Below are 19,525 nucleotides of genomic sequence, written 5' to 3' on the forward strand. Positions count from 1 at the left end.
CAGTCTCTTAGGTCTCAGTCAGAAAAGGCCAAGCGGAAAAGAAAGAGAGAGAAGGCCATACTTAGCAGCGTGGGTTATTTCGAATGTTAGCTGACAAGACATGTCATGACATTTCAAGACTACGTATATATATTTATATATTTGCTGCATTATATATTTATATATTGTTGTCTGGCCTTTGTAGGATGTTGGCAGTGTCGGGATAAAATGGTCAGAAAAAGAAAAAATATCATACACTGCTGCATTCTTGCCTGGAGAGAAGAAAGGTACAGGTTGTGATTATGCTGTAGTACTGCTGATATAGATGTTGGACTTCAGCTGAATATGTGTATGTAGAGAATGATCGGACTTATAATGAACCGTTCGTCTCGTCTTTCTCATTCTCCCTCAGATATCACTCTGCCCCTCCCGCAGTCCTACAGCCCAGAATATGTGGAGTCGTGCTGGTATCAGTGGTGGGAGCAGCAGGGATTCTTCAGCCCTGAGAAGCATGTAAGCACTCACACTGACTAATATCAGGTTCATCGACGATGAATCCAAGCCTTTGGTGAATATCTGGAAAACGACAATCGGGTTTCTTGCTAGGTTCGGTCTTTATCTGTGTTCAGAAAAGAAGCATGCACAGATGTTTCTTCTGTCACTCTTTTCCTAGAGTGAGATGCCTCACGCTGTGGATGAATATTTCTCCCTCTGTATACCACCACCGAACGTGACGGGCACGCTGCACCTCGGCCACGCTCTGACGGTGGCGATCGAGGACGCTTTGGCACGCTGGTGAATACTGGGTTATGTCTATCCAGTTTGTCTTATACCACAGTAATCTGCCTACCGTCACCATTTTTTAAACGTATGAGAACAACTGTATATGAGAATTCAATAGCGCTGGGGTATAAAACGTTGGTAAATCACGGGTAGTTTTTCATCATTAACGCACTGATGTCTGATGTAATCACCCCGTGCTTGTTCAGGCGGAGAATGCGAGGCTACAGAGTGTTGTGGGTGCCGGGCTGCGACCACGCTGGGATCGCAACACAGGTTTCCTCCCTCCATCCTGTCTCGTATATGTTGTTGCAATGTGACGATCGACTGTCTCGGAGTTAAAGGACGGTGTTTTGTTCTTTTTTTGTTTTTTTGCCGTTTCTGTTAGTCTGTGGTGGAGAGGAGGCTGTTACAGGAGCATGGAAAGCGCCGGCAGGATTACAGTAGAGAGGAATTCCTGCAGGAGGTGTGGAGGTGGAAAAACGAGTGAGTCTGGTACCTTAGATGTGAGAGATTTTTTTTATTTTTTTTTTTAGGTTATATCTGTACAAGACGCAAGAGTTTTGAGTCGTTTGTGTTTCCGTGGTTCAGGAAAGGAGATGAGATTTATCGGCAGTTAAAGAAACTTGGAGCTTCGCTGGACTGGAGCAGGGCCTGTTTCACCATGGACGCGGTAACACACGACGCTTACTCCTTTCGGATAAGCATCTCGTACCTGGTGCTTAAGTTTGCTCGAATCCGATTGGTCAGAAGGTGTCGATTGACGTTCTGTAACTGTAGTTCCGACTGCAAGTCAAATCACATGTTCATATTAATGTGAACACTTCGTTTCCATAGCAACAAATCATACACGGGGACTTTCTATCATTTCTATATTATATTATTGTATTATTTAACCCTATATATAGTTTTATTCCTTACATACTATAGACTTCTACTAGTCTGTGTGATTAATAAGCACATTTAAAAATTGTAAACAGCCGGTTTTCTCCATGAGTATCCAAACAGAACACAGTTTTATCTCTACTGATAATGATACTGAATTTTGATTGATTTGATTGGGAAATAGAGCGCAGTGGGATCGTTTAGAAGGAATAGTATATTAAGAGGATCTGTTTCTCAAGACCAAAAGCTATTCTGTAGAACATTGTAAAAAATATTAATTAGGATCATCGTAATGTTAACTGGTAGAGAGAGAGAGAGAGAGAGAGAGAGAGAGAGAGTTCAGTGTAATGCTCGCTTTACCATTTAATCATGATCTTTGCTGCTGAGATGCTTCTCAGTGGTTTTGGATCTCTTCGTCTTTCCTGCAGAGTTTCAGTAATGCCGTGACTGAGGCTTTCGTAAGGATGTGTGATTCAGGGCTGATCTACCGCTCTGAAAGCCTGGTCAACTGGAGCTGTGCACTAGAGTCGGCCATCTCTGATATCGAGGTACAAAAAAAGTGTAATCTAGACGGCGTGAACGTATACAGCGGATTCATGGGATTTACACAGTGAACGTTAGTGTTTTTATTTTTATCAGTAAGATGATAGTTCTCTTATTATTATTATTATTATTATTATTATTAAAGAACGCATGATTTAATAGTGACACGTTCTTGTAAAGATCATGTTTAGAGACCATTCGCGTCATTATTTTTTGGAGCTTGCTGTGACACCGTATGTGTGGAGGTGTGAGGAAAAACCGATTGGATATCACCGCGGATGAATCCTGGGAAAATTGTAAGCAGATTTAAATATTTGAGTAGCATTCTTTGACGAGAGCGAGAAACCGAGCGAGCGTTAGTCGATACGTACGAAGAGCACCTTTTCAGACGGAGACGCCGTAATCCTGATCAAAACCGATCAAACGTAGTCGTTTCGGACGTTTGAACTCCACTGTATGTGACTGAAGAACAATTTCTAAAGCTGAAGCCTGATGTACGTGACGTCTCTGTGTTTAGGTCGACTCGAAGCAGTTATCAGGCCGGACTCTTCTGTCTGTTCCTGGCTACCAGCGAAAAGTCGAATTCGGGACCATGGTTACGTTCGCCTACCCGATGGAGGGACAGCGTGAGCGTTATATATTCTGATCCGATCTCAGTTCTGACTTGACTTTGGACTGATTTTGCGGTTGGTCCTGAGTTTCTTTCTCTTGTTGTGTCTTTGTCAGAAGGAGAGGTTGCCGTGTCAACCACTCGTCCTGAGACCATGCTGGGGGACGTGGCCATCGCTGTGCATCCTGACGATCCTCGATACCAGGTACACACACACACACACACACACACACACACTGAAATATACACACAGCTCATACAGTGATTATAGAACGTATTAAGTATGTTTTTTTGCTATTAGGCTCTCCATGGAAAACAGTGCAGGCACCCGTTCACAGACCGACTGTTACCCATCATCACAGACACTATGGTGGACATGGAATTGGGAACGGGTATGTTTTAATGCACTGAGCTTTTAAACGTGCTGTTCAGGATACAATATATCCTAGCTATTTAATATTTTTATTAGAGATGGCACCCATCCGATTCCACGTACAGGTATCTGTCCGACACCAGCGGAAAAAAATGGTGGATCGGATATCCTGTAACATCGGCAACGGTTAGAATTAGATTTGGAAAAGAAATGTACTTTTGGAACCGGTGGAAATGTTTGTGTATAAACAGACTTAACTGTTGTTGTTTTTTTTTCTTTTGTTAGAATTGAATTGATAATATTTGATACTTTATTGTGTTTATTCTATTTTCGTTGTAAGTGTGAAGTGCTTCAGTTAAAAAAAACAACAACAACATTTTAGTCGTTTTTAGAGAAAACAATATCAGGTGGTTGTTGGTATCAGGTGGTTGTTGGTTGTTGGTAAAGTGTGTTGTTCATATTACGATGATTATGAATATTACAGAAACGTAACATATCGGTACACACTACTTAGCCATCGACGTATCATATATAGCCTTCAACGAAATATTTCTTTCTTTACTAGGAGCTGTGAAGCTGACTCCGGCTCACGATCACACCGACTTCCGGCTGTCTCAGAGACACTCGCTGCCTCGCCTCGCTGTGATCGGGGGAGACGGAGCCATGACGTCCGTTTGTGGCCAGTGGCTCGAGGTACTGAACTGTGCATCACTGAGATAGAGTGCAGTTTTGGAAATGTATTATTTATTTATTTATTTATTTATTTACGGATTTATTTATTTATTTATTTGCATTGAGAAAACGAGATGTTCACGTTTACGTGTGAGAAATACGAAGTGCTCGTGTTCCAGTGAGAGAGGGAGAAAATCCGTAGAGGAATTTGACAGTAGAGAAAAGACAGGAAGATTCGACAGACCAAGAAAAAAGGAAAGGAAAAAAAAAAAACATTATGATTGTAGGTGTTAATGTGTACTTTGTATGTATTTAATGAATGGGCATGTACTGTAGTTGATGGTTCAGGGAATCTATGAATGTATCCGTGTGTGCGTGTGCGTGTGCGCACGTGTGCAAGATCATGTACTGTATGTATGTTCAATCATATGTATGGGTAACTGGATGAAATGTATCACAGAAGAGCTTCCCACCCCAGACACACCACCATCCACATGTCACGCTCACCCTATTCTTCAGTGTTTTTCCCTTCCTCTTTTTCCTCTCGCTATTTTTTTTGCGTCTTTTTTCCTTTCAAGTGCGTATGTTAGTGTATATGACACTAGTGAAATGTCAATTTAAACGTACCGGGTGATACACAGATCCGAATACCGTCTGTCTTTTTCTCTCCTTCTCAGGGCGTGAAGCGATTCGAGGCCAGGGAGCGTGTGATTAGTGCACTGATGGAGAGAAAGTTGTTTCGAGGGAAGAGGGATCACGCCATGTCTTTACCGATTTGCAGGTGAGACGAGACTTGGGTTGTTACCCAGATGAGGACGGGTTCCCTTCTGAGTCCGGTTCCCCTCAAGGGTCCTTCCTCGTATCATCTTAAGGAGTTTTTCCTCTCCACCGTCACCACCGGCTCGCTCAATAGGGATAAATTCACACACTTAAAAATCCATATCCTGTGTTTATATATACATATACATATATATATATATATATATATATATATATATATATATATATATATATATATATATATATATATATATACATATATATATATATATATATACATATATATATATATATATATATACATATATATATATATATATATATATACATATATATATATATATATATATATATACATATATATATATATATATATATATATATATATATATATATATATATATATATATATATATATATATATATATATATATATACATATATATATATATATATACATATATATATATATATATATACATATATATATATATATATATATATATATATATATATATATAAATATATATATATATATATATATATATATATATACATACATATACATACATACATATATATATATATATATATATATATATGTATGTATATATATATGTATATATATATATATATATATATATATATATATATATCTGTAAAAGCTGCTTTGAGACAACGTCCATCGTCAGAAGCGCTATACGAATAAAATTGAATCGAATTGATCTAAAGTACACAACGCCCCAGAGATGCCGAAAGAGAAAATAAGGACGCGAGATGCTAAACTGAGGTCTTTCGATTCGTTCACGCACGTCCAAGACATTTACATGACCATATTAGATACTGCACGCTGCTTTATTAGAGCAAGAGCTAAGAAATTGACTAAATAATATTTGAACAGTACTCAGAATACGTAATGAAAGCTAGATGATGAGATCGAATTCCTTTTCATCGCTGGCTCGCTGCTCTGAATAACTACCAGAATGCTCTGTGGGAGGAAAGCACAAATGTGGACACAGTGTTATTAATGGAGAACTTGTAATAGCAAACTGAGCACGAGCAAAGTCAATCGTGCACACGCATTATGATTTTTGTTTTTCTTTCGGCCACGTTCAACCGAACCGTGTGCACAGACGATCGGGCCTCTCCGGGGCTCGGTGGTAAGCTTGATATTTGCATAATGCATGTTTACAGCGCTCACATTAGCCGATTCACGTCCTTTTATCCTAATTCGATTTGATTTATTTATTTTTTTTTTTCCTCTACCTGTAGCCGATCTGGAGACGTCATCGAACCTCTGCTGAAGAAACAGTGGTTTGTTCGATGTGAGGAAATGGCACAGAAGGCAATTCAAGTACGTGCACGCACTGATGCGCTTAAATGGTGCAGATATGTCAAAACAGCACTCATGACAATACTCACGATTCTATTTATGGTCTTATATATTGACTCTTTTTTTTTTAATTTTTTTTTTTTATTACCACCATTAGGTCGTGGATGACGGAGAGCTGGAAATAATTCCTCACTTCTACACTAAAACGTGGAAGAATTGGCTCGCTAACATCAGGTGAGTGAGGTGACAATACTTAGCTATGGTGGTGATGACGCAAATAAAAGGCAGTTCACTGAAAGGGAAAGGACACAGGACGTGAAAGACTCTTATTTGTACATTTGGTAGCGGTTATTTATGCTCCGTGTTGACTTTATCTCCGTGAACTTTGAGTTTGCGAGTTCACGAGACGATATAAAACAAAAAAGGTGACTCTGTGGTCACCGGAGAAGCTGCTTATGTCTGCAGATTTGTAGCACGTCATACTTTTACCTCAGTTTTTTCTTTACCGTTTCTTGGTACTCGAAAAGTAGCAGTCTCGAGGGAAATAAAACGCAGGATTTCCTCTGAATGCTGCGGTTTTCTTGTTTAGCAGTGTTGGCATCGTGAACCGAACCACATCTGGTAAATGGACTGAAACAGACTTAACTGGGATTGTATGTCATGAATCTACATGAAACAGTCTTTAATACTGAAGAGTAATCAGTGTAGCTTACCAAATTATGTATAAATTAGTTCCGGTGCAACTAAACCATCATAAGTCACATAGTTTAAATAAACAAATAAAAGTCATGTGATCTAAATATAAATAAACCTGTTCCTGGATTTTGATAAAGACATATGCCTAAACAATCAGCATCAGGAAGACCAAAGATCTGTCAAAACCCGGGAAAGTAAAAATGTTATAGTGTTATAGTGGTTATAAAAATAAATAAAAAATCCAGCATTTTGAACAACTCCCGAGTAATTTTCCATCCATCCATCCATCCATCCATCTATTTTCCATGCCGCTTATCCTACACAGGCCTACACGCTATCCCAGGGAACTCTGGGCACACTCACACACCCATTCACACACTGCGAACAATTTAGAGAGGACATCCTACAACGCACATCTTTGGACTTGGGGAAGAAACCAGAGTACCCCGAGGAACCCCTCCCCAAACACACACACACACACACACACACACACACACACACACAGACACAGGACAGAGGCGGGAATCGAACTCCCAGCCCTGGAGGCATACATGCTAAGCGCTAGTTTAAACCAGCTCCAGGTTTTAACGCTACAAAACGTGGAAAATGTGACGGTGTAAATACGTAACACTAATGTAATGTGTACACTGCAGCGATTGGTGCATTTCCAGACAACTTTGGTGGGGACATCAAATTCCAGCTTACAGAGTGACATCACCACTTTCTCCCACACAGGAGGTACGAGCAACTATTAGAGCCATTATTATTTGATGTATTCTTTTTTTTCCTGGCTTGATCGGTGACTCCAGTTTATCTTGTTTCGGGTACTTTTTGCCGGACTCCTTCACAAATCTTTGATCTCCGTGTATATCTGGCGCGTGACGTCGTGTGTCCTGTGGTTACCGCGTCTGTGTGCAGGAGCAGTGGGTCTGGGGCCGGAATGAATCGGAGGCCAGGGAACGTGCCGCTGTCAAATGTGGAGTGGACCCTGCTGCTGTTGTTCTGACTCGAGGTGACTGTAATCACTGTCCTCAAGCTCTGCTGTAAAAGCAAGCAGTGCTGGGGTTTTGACGCAGAAATCTTTCAGTGAAGAATGATTCCCAATTCATTCCAGGCCTAGGTGTGAGCTTATTTTCAAAAGCAGCTACTGTTTTATATTTGAAACGGACCCCTGCGCTTTCCTGTCTTAGATCCAGATGTGCTGGACACGTGGTTCTCTTCAGGTCTTTTCCCTTTCGCGATGTTGGGCTGGCCTGAGCAGGTACACCATTCCTTTGTCTTTATTCAGTTCGGAAACTGAAATAAGCGTCATAAGATTTGAAAAAGGATTGCTTAATAAGTATATATTCGATCCATAGACGGAGGACCTGAAGGAGTTTTATCCCAACACCATTCTGGAGACAGGAAGTGACCTCATCTTTTTCTGGGTGGCGCGGATGGTAATGCTAGGCACTGAGCTGACTGGACAGCTGCCCTTCAAACAGGTACTGTATATTGATCTTATTAGATATTTTTAGGCAGTTAAAGAGAGACCGTTAATAAAATACAAGCTCAGATTTTTTTTAAAAAACAACATTTTTAAAAAATTAAACAAATGAAGACTGTGCAAACGGTTTCAGATTTATTCCGTCTTTCTCAAACCGCTAAATTCAAATAAAATGTCTGCATCTTCAGCACATGTGCGTCCGACTCGCACACTGGCTCTCTGACTCTCATCTTTCTCCGTCTCTCAGGTGCTCTTCCACTCCCTGGTGAGGGATAAGCACGGTCGGAAGATGAGCAAGTCTCTGGGAAATGTCATCGACCCTTTGGATGTAATCTCGGGTGTCTCTCCGGAGGTATGCTGACGGCAGAGTTTGTCCGAGTTTTGAGAGAATCAATATGGCCAATCGCACCACCGTGGATCATAACGACTTCAGGATAAATCAGGACTTACTCACGAAAGGAAACAAAGAAATCAATTCAGCATGTGAAACTCAAATAAAAATAAAATCAACAAGGCAACAGATATTCATTAATACAAAAAAAAAAATTTGCCTTATAGACCACTGATGACAAAATAAACATGCTTAAGCGGTTCTAAAGATGTTCCACAGCATCCACTGTGTACATGTTCATTATTTACTATCAGTATCTAAACAAGTCCAATTATAGTCTCCTGGAGTATAATTACGGGGGCATGGTGGTTTAGTGGTTAGCACTGTTGCCTCACACCTCCAGGGTTGAGGGTTCGAATCCCGTGTGTTCTCCCCGTGCTTCAGGGGTTTCCTCCAGGCACTCTGGTTTCCTCCCCTAAACAAATATACCCCGAGTTCCCTGGGATAGGCTCCAGGCGCCCTGCGACCTTGTACAGAAAACGGATGGGGTTATAATCACAAAAACCGAAACCGAGGCTAATAAAACCACGCTAAAACTAAAAGAGTCCAGAAGCCGTGTTCATTCTAGCAGACACGCGCGGTCATGTAAATCAGCGACAGACCGGAGACTACGTACAGTAATAGACATCAGGTCAAAAAAAGAGGAACGTTTTCACGCCTTCATAGTTTTCTTAGAGTTAATCATTAATAAGTTAAATAATATTTAACCTCTCTGATCTGATAAGTTACCTCACGACTTTAAAAAAAAAAAAAAAAAACCTATGATGAAAAAGACGATTGGACAAAGAGTTCTGTGTTTATTCTCTACTTCATGTTTAAAACAGACGTGTGTCCTTACATAGGGAAAATGAACACTTTAACAGAATATAACTGTACTTAGAAAAAGTCCTTATGCAAGTAATTACACGTCGAATATAATCTTTGTGCTTTATCTTTTCTTGATACGTTCTTCTTTTGTTAAAGGCCTTCTTAAAGATCTGAAAAAATATATATATTAAACCAAGTATGAAAAATATCGGAAGATATTTTGCCAAAAATTGTTCATTTCCTCTGTGTACGGAGACTTTTGGGACACGCTGTAGATCACGCTCCATATGTGCGTGTGTTGGAAGACAACTCTCTCGCCCACCACATTGCTGTAAGGACAAACAAACACATATACAGTTGTGCTCATAAGTTTCCGTACGCCTTGCAGAATCTGCCAAGTTTAAATAATTGAAAAAAAAAATAAAAGAGGGATCATTAAATTTGCATTTAGTTTTTTTATTTTATTTATTCCTGTCCTGAATAAACAATTTCACATAACAGATGTTTACATCTGGTCCACCAGACACAATAATAACTGAATTTACACAAATGAACCAGTTCGAACGTTTACACACGCTTGATTATTAATCCCGTGTGTCGTCACCTGGATAATCAGAGACTGTGTTTATGTTTTGTGAGAGTTCTTCATGAGTCCCTTGTTTGTCCTGAGCAGTTAAACCGCCCCACTGTTCTTCAGAAAAATCCTCCAGGTCCTGCACATTCTTTACTTTTCCAGCATCTTCTGCATATTTAACTCCTTTCCAACGGCGACTGTATGATGTCGAGATCCGTCTTCTCACACCGAGGACGACTGAGGGACTCGTACACGACTATCACGAAAGGCGCGAACGTTCACCGACGCTCAAGAAGGCAACGCGATACATTAAGAAGGGGGGGGTAAACTTTTGAACAGGATGATCGGTGTAAATTATTATTTTGTTTAAAGATCTTATCTTTTTCATTCAGTACCACCCTTCAGACGCTACGTAAGATATTTACACGTTTCCCAGAAGACAAAATAATAAGAATTTACACCGATCATCCTGTTCAAAAGTTTACACCCCCCTGGCTCTTACTGTATCGTGTTTTTATTCTTATGTTCCCTCTTACTTAAAAAAAAAAGTTATTAACATTTTGCAGATTCTGCACGATTCTGTACATTTATGAGCACAACTGTAAGTAAACTGGTGGTAATCACCCAGGTGAGAATCCCTCATTACCTGCCAATTCAAAACTCGCCTCCTCTCCATCCACAGCCAGCATTCGACCACGCCCCCGCTGCCACAGTAACCAACCGAACAGTCTTATTCATAACCATGGAATAACGCTTAAGCATTAACATGTAAATGTTGTTGCCATTCAGTCCCGTTAGTCTTTGTAAGCAATGAAGAAAAATTCAAGGTAACCGGACCTTCAATCTGCCTGTGCTTGATCTTTATAAAAGAGACGTGAAGTGAAATAAGGAGACGGATAATGTACGGGATAAACTGAGTTTTTATGGCATTCACGTATTCCTCTGTGTATTTAGAGACTTCAAGAAAAAGTAATGGGAGGAAACTTGGATGCGAGAGAGAGAGCAGTTGCGTTGGAAGCACAGGTCAGTAAAAGAACCACCATGTTCTCTCTCATCTCAGCCGGCTCATTATGTCCTTATGTCCTCCGTGTGTCTCTCTGCAGAGGAAAGATTTCCCAAAGGGTATCCCAGAATGTGGCACAGATGCGTTACGGTTTGCTCTCTGCTCCTACAAAGCCCAGGGTAAGTGACCTCCTGTCTCAAAGTGAAGGAGGTGTGGTGTCTGGCCAGATATTGGGGGGGGGTATCGAAATGTCTCATATGTGTGTGCTTTAAAGGCTTTGTGTTATCTGTTCTCATCAAGTGGAAATACCTTGAATATAGTCGAATATATCTAGTATTTCTTATTATAAGATTACAATGAACCAAATATAGGATAATTAGACATTTCAAGTAGATCGTCTCAACCTCTCCGTGTTTCTCTCTCTGTCAGGAGAGGACATCAGCATGTCCGTGTCTCAGGTCCTGAGCTGTAGACACTTCTGTAATAAGATGTGGCAGACGGTCCGCTTCACTCTGGGATCTCTGCCGGACACAGGAGCTCCTCCGACACCACTGGCCGAGGTCGAGCGCAAAGAGTTCTCTCCTGTGTTTGGTTTGAATGTGCAATGTCCTGTGTCTCGTATGATTGCGTCCCTAAGCGGAAACGTTTCTGTAGTCTAGCAGTCCAAATATTTTAGACCAGGCATATTCAGTTAAACGTCCAGTTACATAAAAACTTCTGCCTGGATGAAGCAACCGACATGACTGAACGGTCGTAATGCTTAACCATTAACGATGAGTTCATGGCTGTAAATAAGACGCGTACGTTCAGAGCGGGTTTGTTCGGCACTCTGCCGGCACTCTTTAGACTAGAGCCGTGGACGCTAAAGCCGAGAATAAACACGTACGCGTCTGTCCATTCTGTTTTCCGTCAACTTTTTTAATGATTTTTTTTTTTTTTTACAAGCCATAGTCATCATTTTATGCAATTCCTCCAGCATTGATCCATTTTACGATCGTAGAAACGAACGCAAAATCAAGGAACTTGCGAACGTGCATTTTTCGACGTCACCGCAGATTTTCCGCAGAGCCGGGGCGAGACGTGACACGGCCAAAGCCCTGTTCGATTCACGTGCGTCAAATATGAGTACAGCTAGAAGGGCTCATTTACCAACAAACAGCACTGTGAGCATTATCTCGTGCGATTGCAATTTCGCCAATTCAAGTTGTTTTCAACAAATAATAATAATTTAAAGAAAAAAAGCGCCAAAAACGCCACAAATTGAAACGCAGATTTTGAAAAATAAAAAAATCTGCAGCAAAATCGAGCGATTTTTGGACGCGACGTTCACACACACACACAAAAAAAAAAACTTCTACGGACTGGTCATTAATGACACCAAAGAGTACAAATGATTGTTTTTAACCAAATACTGTATGTAAAAACTCTTTTTTCCATGTAAATTAGCTTCATGTAAATAACTTGCGTAAATGCATAGGACTGCATAGGATGTGTTTAAAAATAAACCAAAAAAACGGTCCATAAATTACGGCCATTTTTTTTTTTCATTCGGTGATATAGGTTCTGCTGTTTATCGAGTGCTTTTAAATCCTTCTGGAACGCGGTCACGAGCTTGATCACGTTCAAAATCATTCACAGATAAAGCCTACAGTCTAAACACTGACGCATATTTAATACATACTTGTGCTTGGAGTAAAAATACGTGGGGTAGTGGAGTGAAGACTGAGATTTGAGAGATATGTGCAGTGTACGGCGATTAGAAAGGACACCCGTAATTCATGATGCAGTGAAATTTAAATTAGGTGGTTAACCTTGAGCAGGGGTAGCTCAGGGGTTACGGTTGTGTGGTTTTTGACCAGAAGGTTATGAGTTCAGATCCCAAGGGCGATAGACTGACGGCATCCCTGTGCTGAGATTATAAGGCACTTTGAATCGAAGCGGCTGCCAAATGAATCGACGTCGGCATGAAACTCGCCGCCTCTGTTATTGATTCTTTCTCCTTTTCTCACTCTTGTCTCAGACCTTTCCTGTGTCGAGGATAGACAGATGGATCTGTTCGAGACTTTACAGTACAGTAGTACAGTGTGATAAAGGCTTTGAGAGCTATGAGCTCCACACCGTCACCTCCGCTCTGCATTCCTTCTGGCTCCACAGCCTCTGTGACGTGTATCTGGTGAGTGCAGCACTTAAGAGCGGACTGTATTGTCATTTAGATAACGTATCTGAATTGATTACACTTCGTTTGTTTTATTTCTAAAGTTATGATGCTTTTAGTGTGTGGGGTTTTTTTTAAAAATTATAGTCAACCAGAATTATTGTCAATATTAATTAAAATGAACCCCAGAGAAATGAATAACTAGGGCAGTGGTGGGTCAACAGTTAAGGTTACAGATCAGAAGGTCGGGGGTCAAGCCCCAACACCACTAAGCTGCCAGTATCGGGACCTTGAGCGAGGCCCTTAACTCTCTCTAATCCAGTTGCGCCGTATCATGTCTGACCCTGCGCTCTGACACCAACTTTCTAACAATCTGGGATATGCGAAAAAAGAATTTCACTGTGCTGTAATGTATATGTGACAAATAAAGTCTTCTTCTTGTTCATACACTGAGTGCTGATTTGAACCTAAACATATTGGATGTATGTTTGAGGTCATTATCTTGTTGATCTGTCGTAACTTCTTGGCAGAGGCAACCTGGTTTTGAAAATTTTAAAATATCCCAGCATTTACATAAGAGCCTCTTAATTACCAACACCTTAACTTAGTCCTCTTCAATCCTGTATGTACTGTACATACGACCCCAATGCAGCCAATAACACATTTCTGTCATAGTGGAAATATGACTTTTGTAAAAAAATATATATATATCCTCCTAATCCTCCTTTTCATGATTTTTGTATCTATTCCTTTCATTCTAGGAATGCATTAAGCCAGTTTTGAAACAGGACGTGAATGAAAATGAAGAGAAGCGGATCGCCACTGCTGTGCTCTATCATTGCGTGTCCATTTCTCTCCGCCTACTTTCTCCTTTCATGCCTTTTCTCACGGAGGAGCTCTGGCAAAGATTGCAGCCCTATAGCCCAAACCCTACTCCAGCTCCATCCAGTGTGTGCGTGCAGCCATATCCAACAGCCTCTCAGCTGGTGAGCCGATGACAGCCACAGGATAAACAGATAAACGTTACAGCGTGTCTTTCCTTAAACATTGTAATTGCTGTGGTATAAGAGGAATGAAAGAATTTAGGGCATGCTGTGATTGGAAAATAAACAACTTCAGGGTGGTACCAGCCCTTAGTTTTGCATAGGGTTGCATCACAACAACCTGCCATTTATTATTTTCCCATAACTGCATGCCTCACCATGTTTTATTCCTTACATAACACAGATCAGCCTGACTGAATGTCAGAGCACTGTTTCCTGATTTTCTGCACTTATTGTTCTTGCACATGCTTTCCGCAGGGGCATTGGCACTTTCCTGAAGAGGAAACGGATTTTCCATTGGTACAGGAAGTGGTCAGGGTGGCCAGGTCACTCAGGGCCCAGTGTCACATGACGAAGGAACGACCCGACAGTGAGTTTTATGATTATGTCTGTTTTTCCCTTTTCATTGTTTGCACAATATTCATAATGTCAGCATTTTTTGACGGTGTAGTGTGGCGGTAAATGGTGGTACATCTTTCATATAAATGGAAGTAAACCAGTGGTGTAAACTGAGATAAACCATCGTTGTATATGGTGGTAAATCATTGATATATACGGTGGTAAACCATTATTATAAATAGATGTAAACCATTGTTATATATGGTGGTATATCATCGATATATACGGTGGTAAATCATTGGTAGAAATGGATTTAAACCATTCTTAGATACATTGGTAAATCTTTGGTATAAATGGATGGAAACCATCGTTAGATACGGTGGTAAATCATTGGTGTAAACAGAGATAAACCATCGGTATACATGGTGGCAACTCATTGGTATAAACTAAGGTAAACCATTGGAATAAAACAGTGTTAAACTACTTATGTAACCGGTTGTAAATTACTGGTAAAAATGGTGGTGAGCCATTGGTATAAACAGTAGAATCCCTTTGGGATAAGCGGTGGTAAAGTATTGGTTATAAATAGTGGTAAACTATAGAATTTTCTTTTAACACATGGTTCATTTTGTACGGATTAATGCACCGATGTCTTTATGTAAGGTTGCTTTAAGACAATTAAAGTGCTGTAAAAAGTAACATGTTTTCTTTTGCCTTGTCTAGTGTGGGCAGTGTGCACAGCAGACCAGGCACAAACACTCCACAGCTTCAGTCACGCTATCCGCATCCTGGGCCGGATCAGTAATCTATATCTGCACTGTCCTCAGGAGGGTACCAGCTCCCTGTCGTTCTCCCCTGCACCACCTCCACATGAAAGCAGTACCATTGGGGTGACTGACCATTCAGTCCAGTTACACCTTGATGTGCAGGTGATAGAGAGATACTCCATTGCTGCACCTTATTTCACAGTGGATATAGTGTCATATATAGGTACATCTCAAAAAATTTGAATATTGTGGAAAAGTGGAACTTTCATACATTCTAGATTCATTACACATAAAGTGAAATATTTCAAGGCTTTTTTTTTTGTTTTGTTTTGTTTTAATCTCGATGATTACGGCTTACAGCTCATGGAGATCAAAAATCCAGTACCTCGAAATAAAGAATTTATAATACAGAAATGTCGACCTCGTGAATAGTATGTTAAGTTATGCACTCAGTACTCGCCAGGGCTTTAATCCTTTTGCAGGAATTACTGCATCAGTGACTGCGTTTACACGGACAGCGGTAATCTAATTATTGAGCTTATTCTGAATAAGACAATATTGTGATTACGGTGTTTACATGAGTCGCTTTTAGAATACTCCTTTCATGTACCCGTTTTACGTTTTATAGAACATAGATGGATTAACGGCACACGTCATTATGTCACCGCGCCACGCCGTCCGACGTCCCTCCAGAATTTCACGTATCAACGTACAGTTTTGGGTGTTTTTATTTAAAAAAATTTTTACGAGCGCTTCAAGTGCGGTTAATTATTAGTCGTGCTGTACGTTCAAATAGACGACTGCTTGAAGCCGTGGGCTGCGTCCCAAACCACGTACTTACCGTCTATATAGTAGCCGAGATACATGCATTTCTCCTACTACAGGCCTATAGTAGGCAAGTATGCGGTTTGGGACGCAGCCGTGCTCTCTTGTTTGCCGTAAAACGGTTGAGCGCTGCCGTGTGTGTACGTGTCCTGTCGCAAAATGCAGTGGAAACTCCCACACGATGTTAATAGTGCGATTAAGGTGTGTACATGTCTTTACTAAACGTAGATAATGTGACTAAAACAGGAATACTCGACACGTCTTAATTCCATTTGTGTTTACTTCGAGTATGACTTTAATCGGAGTAAGGTAATTAAAAATTGCTGTTTACATGGTAGTTTCTTAATCAGAGTATCGTCTTAATCGGGTTAATAGTGGATTATTGTTGTCCATGTAAACGCACTGAATACGGCGTGGCGTGGAGGCGATCAGCCTGTGGCACTGCTGAGGTGTTCTGGAAGTCCAGGTTGCTTTGATAGCGGCCTTCAGATCGTCTGTATTGTTGGGTCTGGTGTCTCTCGTAGATTCTCTATGGGGTTCGGGTCAGGCGAGTCGCACAATCAAGCGCAGTAATACCACGGTCAGTAAACCGGTTACTAGAAGTTTTGGCACTGTGGGCAGGTGCAGAGTCCTGCTGGAAAAGGAAATCTGCATCTCCATAAAGCTCGTCAGCAGATGGAAGCATGAAATTTTCTAAAATCTCCTGGTAGACGCTGCATCGACTCTCGACATGAGAAAACACAGTGGACCAACACCAGCAGATGACCTGGCAACCCAAATCATCACTGACTGTGGAAACTTCACACTGGACTTCAAGCAGCTCGGATTCTGTTCCTCTCCACTCTTCCTCCAGACTCTGGAACCTTGATTTCCAAATGAAATGCAGCATTTACATTCATCTTCCCCGTGATTGTGATTGTGTACTGATCCAGACTGAGAGATTAAAGCCTCAGGAAACCTTTACAGGTGTTTTGAGTTAATTCGCTGATTAGAGTCGTCTCAGGTCATCAGGACATTTCTGTATTCCGAATATTTTGAGGATTTTTGATTTCCATGAGCTGTAAGCCGTAATCATGGAGATTAAAACAAAAAAAAGGCTTGAAATATTTCACTTTATGTGTAATAAATCTAGAATGTATGAAAGTTCCACTTTTTTAATTACATTACAGGAGAAAACTAACTTTTCCACGATATTCTAGTTTTTTGAGATGCACCTGTATACAGTGTATATAGTATACTGAGATGTTATATATGAATTAAATGCCTGTAATTTTACTGTCTATGTTTAAACATCTTTGCCGATATACTGTATTCTCTCTACTTCTGTCTTAGAGTTGCAGTAATAATAACAAACAGGCGATCGTACTTTCTGAGCGAAGAGAAAAGCTCCTCTTTAAACTTGAGCAATTCCTGTCTCGGACAAGAGTACCAAACTACACAGAGAAGGTTCCTGACCACGTTCGGCAGGAGACGGGGAATAAGGTGAACTTTTACTGTGTTGTATAATTTAAGCCTTGCGTAGAGAACCAAAAATGATTTAATCTAACATGTTTGTTTTCTGATTGTGTACTAAAAGCAGCACCTTTTTAAAGCAGTTCATCCGTGTTGAAATGTAACTTGGTTCTTTTCTTTTACCTTCAAATCTACAGATCGCTGCACTGGAGCAGGAACTAAAGAGCATCGAGAAACAACTCTTAGCTTTGGAGCCGGTCAAAAAAGACTCCAAGTAGTTAACAGTTTGGTACCGAATCCAAATAATGTACAATAAAATGAATTATAATTCAATGCTTAAGCAGGAAGAACTAAAACATTTTACTGGTCCAAGCTGAAATATAAGAAATGCTGTTGTACAAAGTATTTGTATGCTTCCAAAATATTGAAATAAATTATTCATCATGTACACAACACTATCTAGCATTTTTCCATTTACATTTAAATTGATAATTTCCAGTTTAATTTATTTATATTTTTAACCGTATAATTGTTTCCAGTTTAATTGAAGTGTTTCCTGTTAAATTGTTTCATTTATAATTGTTTCAAGAGAATATAACCCAGCATGCATTGCTGATGAAATTTAAGAGATTTATTTGGGATAAAAAAAAAAAATTATAATTTTTTTTTTTTTAAAGTTTCATCAACAATCTTTATTTATGTTTTGCATCATTTTAGTTCATAAATCAGGCCTGTAAAGTCAATTTTGATTGAACTGTATACAGAAACTGATATGTGACGGTTGATAACACAATATTATTCACCATGTGTGCAATATCTAGCTGAAGTGTGTTATTGGGGGGGGGGGGTTAGTTATCATCGCCATCTTAGTGCAGTCTAGTTGTGCAGATTTGGGGGGAAATTATTCAGTTGTGTTCAATAACAACCATCCATCCATCCATTTTCTGTAGTGTTTAAAGCTACACAGGACACAATCACGCACATCACCCATTCATATCATGTCTTTGAACGGGGGGAGGAAACCCCTAAAGCACAGGGAGAACATGCAAGCGCCGCACACTCAGGCAGGAGGCAGGATTCGAACCCCCAACCCCAGAGGTGCGCGGCAACCATGCTCCCTACAGTAATGTGGACGATCAGTGTAAATGGTTCTTATTTTGTCTTCTGGGAGACATGTAATAATCTTATTTAGCGTCTGAAGGGCGGTACTAAATAAATAAATAAATAAATAAATAAATAAATAAATATTTCATTAATAGGACATCTATTTTTTGAGGAAAACCATTCAATCCAGTACGGGTCATTCTGACCCCCTTCATGCCTTCGTGAAGGTTTTTTTGGTTCATGAATTGTAGGGTTAAATATCAGAAATCTAAGAGGTGTTTCTCATACCCGACACCTAGATGAACACTTTCCAGTTGGTTGTGTGACTGTAAGTCAGTCCCTTCAAATGCTATTGAAGTTAGAAATGTGTATAACAATCTCGTATGTAACTTTAGAGACGGTCCCTTAATTTCTGCATATCCGCGAATATCGAACGTCCAACATCACACCGACTTTATTCCAGTCGCGTTGCCTTCTTGAGCATCTTGTGAATCAGTGAACGTGTGCACCTTTCGTGATAGTCGTGTACGAGTCCCTCAGTCGTCCTCAGTGTGATTAGATGGATCTGAACATCATACAGTCGCTGTTGGAAAGGAGTTAAACATGCAGAAGATGCTGGAAAAGTAAAGAATGTGCAGGACCTGGAGGATTTGTCTGAAGAACAGTGGGGCGGTTTAACTGCTCAGGACAAACAAGGGACTCATGAAGAACTCTCACAAAACATAAACACAGTCTCTGATCATCCAGGTAACGACACACGGGATTAATAATCAAGCGTGTGTAAACGTTTGAACTGGCTCATTTGTGTAAATTCATTAATTATTGTGTGTAAATTCATTAATTATTCATTAATTATTTATAAATAAATAAACAAACAAACACGGGATTTGTATGATGATTCTTATTTTGTTAACAGTATTAAAGATTG

At 40.1% G+C, this 19,525-nt stretch overlaps 1 protein-coding gene across 3 annotated transcripts in view; it reads left to right on the top strand.

Annotated features, from left to right (window-relative positions):
* The window catches only part of vars2 (valyl-tRNA synthetase 2, mitochondrial), a 19,928-nt gene extending 1,982 nt beyond the window's left edge, over positions 1-17,946 (top strand). For all 3 annotated transcript variants that reach the window (XM_017481442.3, XM_017481439.2, XM_017481440.3), the window contains 29 exons: positions 1-69; positions 185-266; positions 392-492; positions 653-774; positions 969-1,035; positions 1,148-1,245; positions 1,351-1,432; positions 2,073-2,192; positions 2,705-2,813; positions 2,914-3,002; positions 3,099-3,189; positions 3,736-3,863; positions 4,520-4,623; positions 5,895-5,976; positions 6,113-6,189; positions 7,305-7,389; positions 7,570-7,663; positions 7,842-7,912; positions 8,010-8,135; positions 8,385-8,489; positions 10,864-10,932; positions 11,013-11,091; positions 11,342-11,472; positions 12,933-13,085; positions 13,829-14,053; positions 14,369-14,480; positions 15,173-15,378; positions 17,374-17,523; positions 17,691-17,946. The exon at positions 1-69 is cut by the window's left edge and continues 120 nt beyond it. In XM_017481442.3, the coding sequence (XP_017336931.1) occupies positions 1-69; positions 185-266; positions 392-492; positions 653-774; positions 969-1,035; positions 1,148-1,245; positions 1,351-1,432; positions 2,073-2,192; positions 2,705-2,813; positions 2,914-3,002; positions 3,099-3,189; positions 3,736-3,863; positions 4,520-4,623; positions 5,895-5,976; positions 6,113-6,189; positions 7,305-7,389; positions 7,570-7,663; positions 7,842-7,912; positions 8,010-8,135; positions 8,385-8,489; positions 10,864-10,932; positions 11,013-11,091; positions 11,342-11,472; positions 12,933-13,085; positions 13,829-14,053; positions 14,369-14,480; positions 15,173-15,378; positions 17,374-17,523; positions 17,691-17,771 (3,108 nt within the window). In that variant the 3' untranslated portion in view covers positions 17,772-17,946. The remainder of the gene's footprint in view (positions 70-184; positions 267-391; positions 493-652; positions 775-968; positions 1,036-1,147; positions 1,246-1,350; positions 1,433-2,072; positions 2,193-2,704; positions 2,814-2,913; positions 3,003-3,098; positions 3,190-3,735; positions 3,864-4,519; positions 4,624-5,894; positions 5,977-6,112; positions 6,190-7,304; positions 7,390-7,569; positions 7,664-7,841; positions 7,913-8,009; positions 8,136-8,384; positions 8,490-10,863; positions 10,933-11,012; positions 11,092-11,341; positions 11,473-12,932; positions 13,086-13,828; positions 14,054-14,368; positions 14,481-15,172; positions 15,379-17,373; positions 17,524-17,690) is intronic.
* The last annotated feature ends 1,579 nt before the right edge of the window (positions 17,947-19,525 follow it).

Source organism: Ictalurus punctatus, chromosome 12 (assembly GCF_001660625.3).
Source record: "Ictalurus punctatus breed USDA103 chromosome 12, Coco_2.0, whole genome shotgun sequence".
Lineage (NCBI taxonomy): Eukaryota > Metazoa > Chordata > Actinopteri > Siluriformes > Ictaluridae > Ictalurus > Ictalurus punctatus.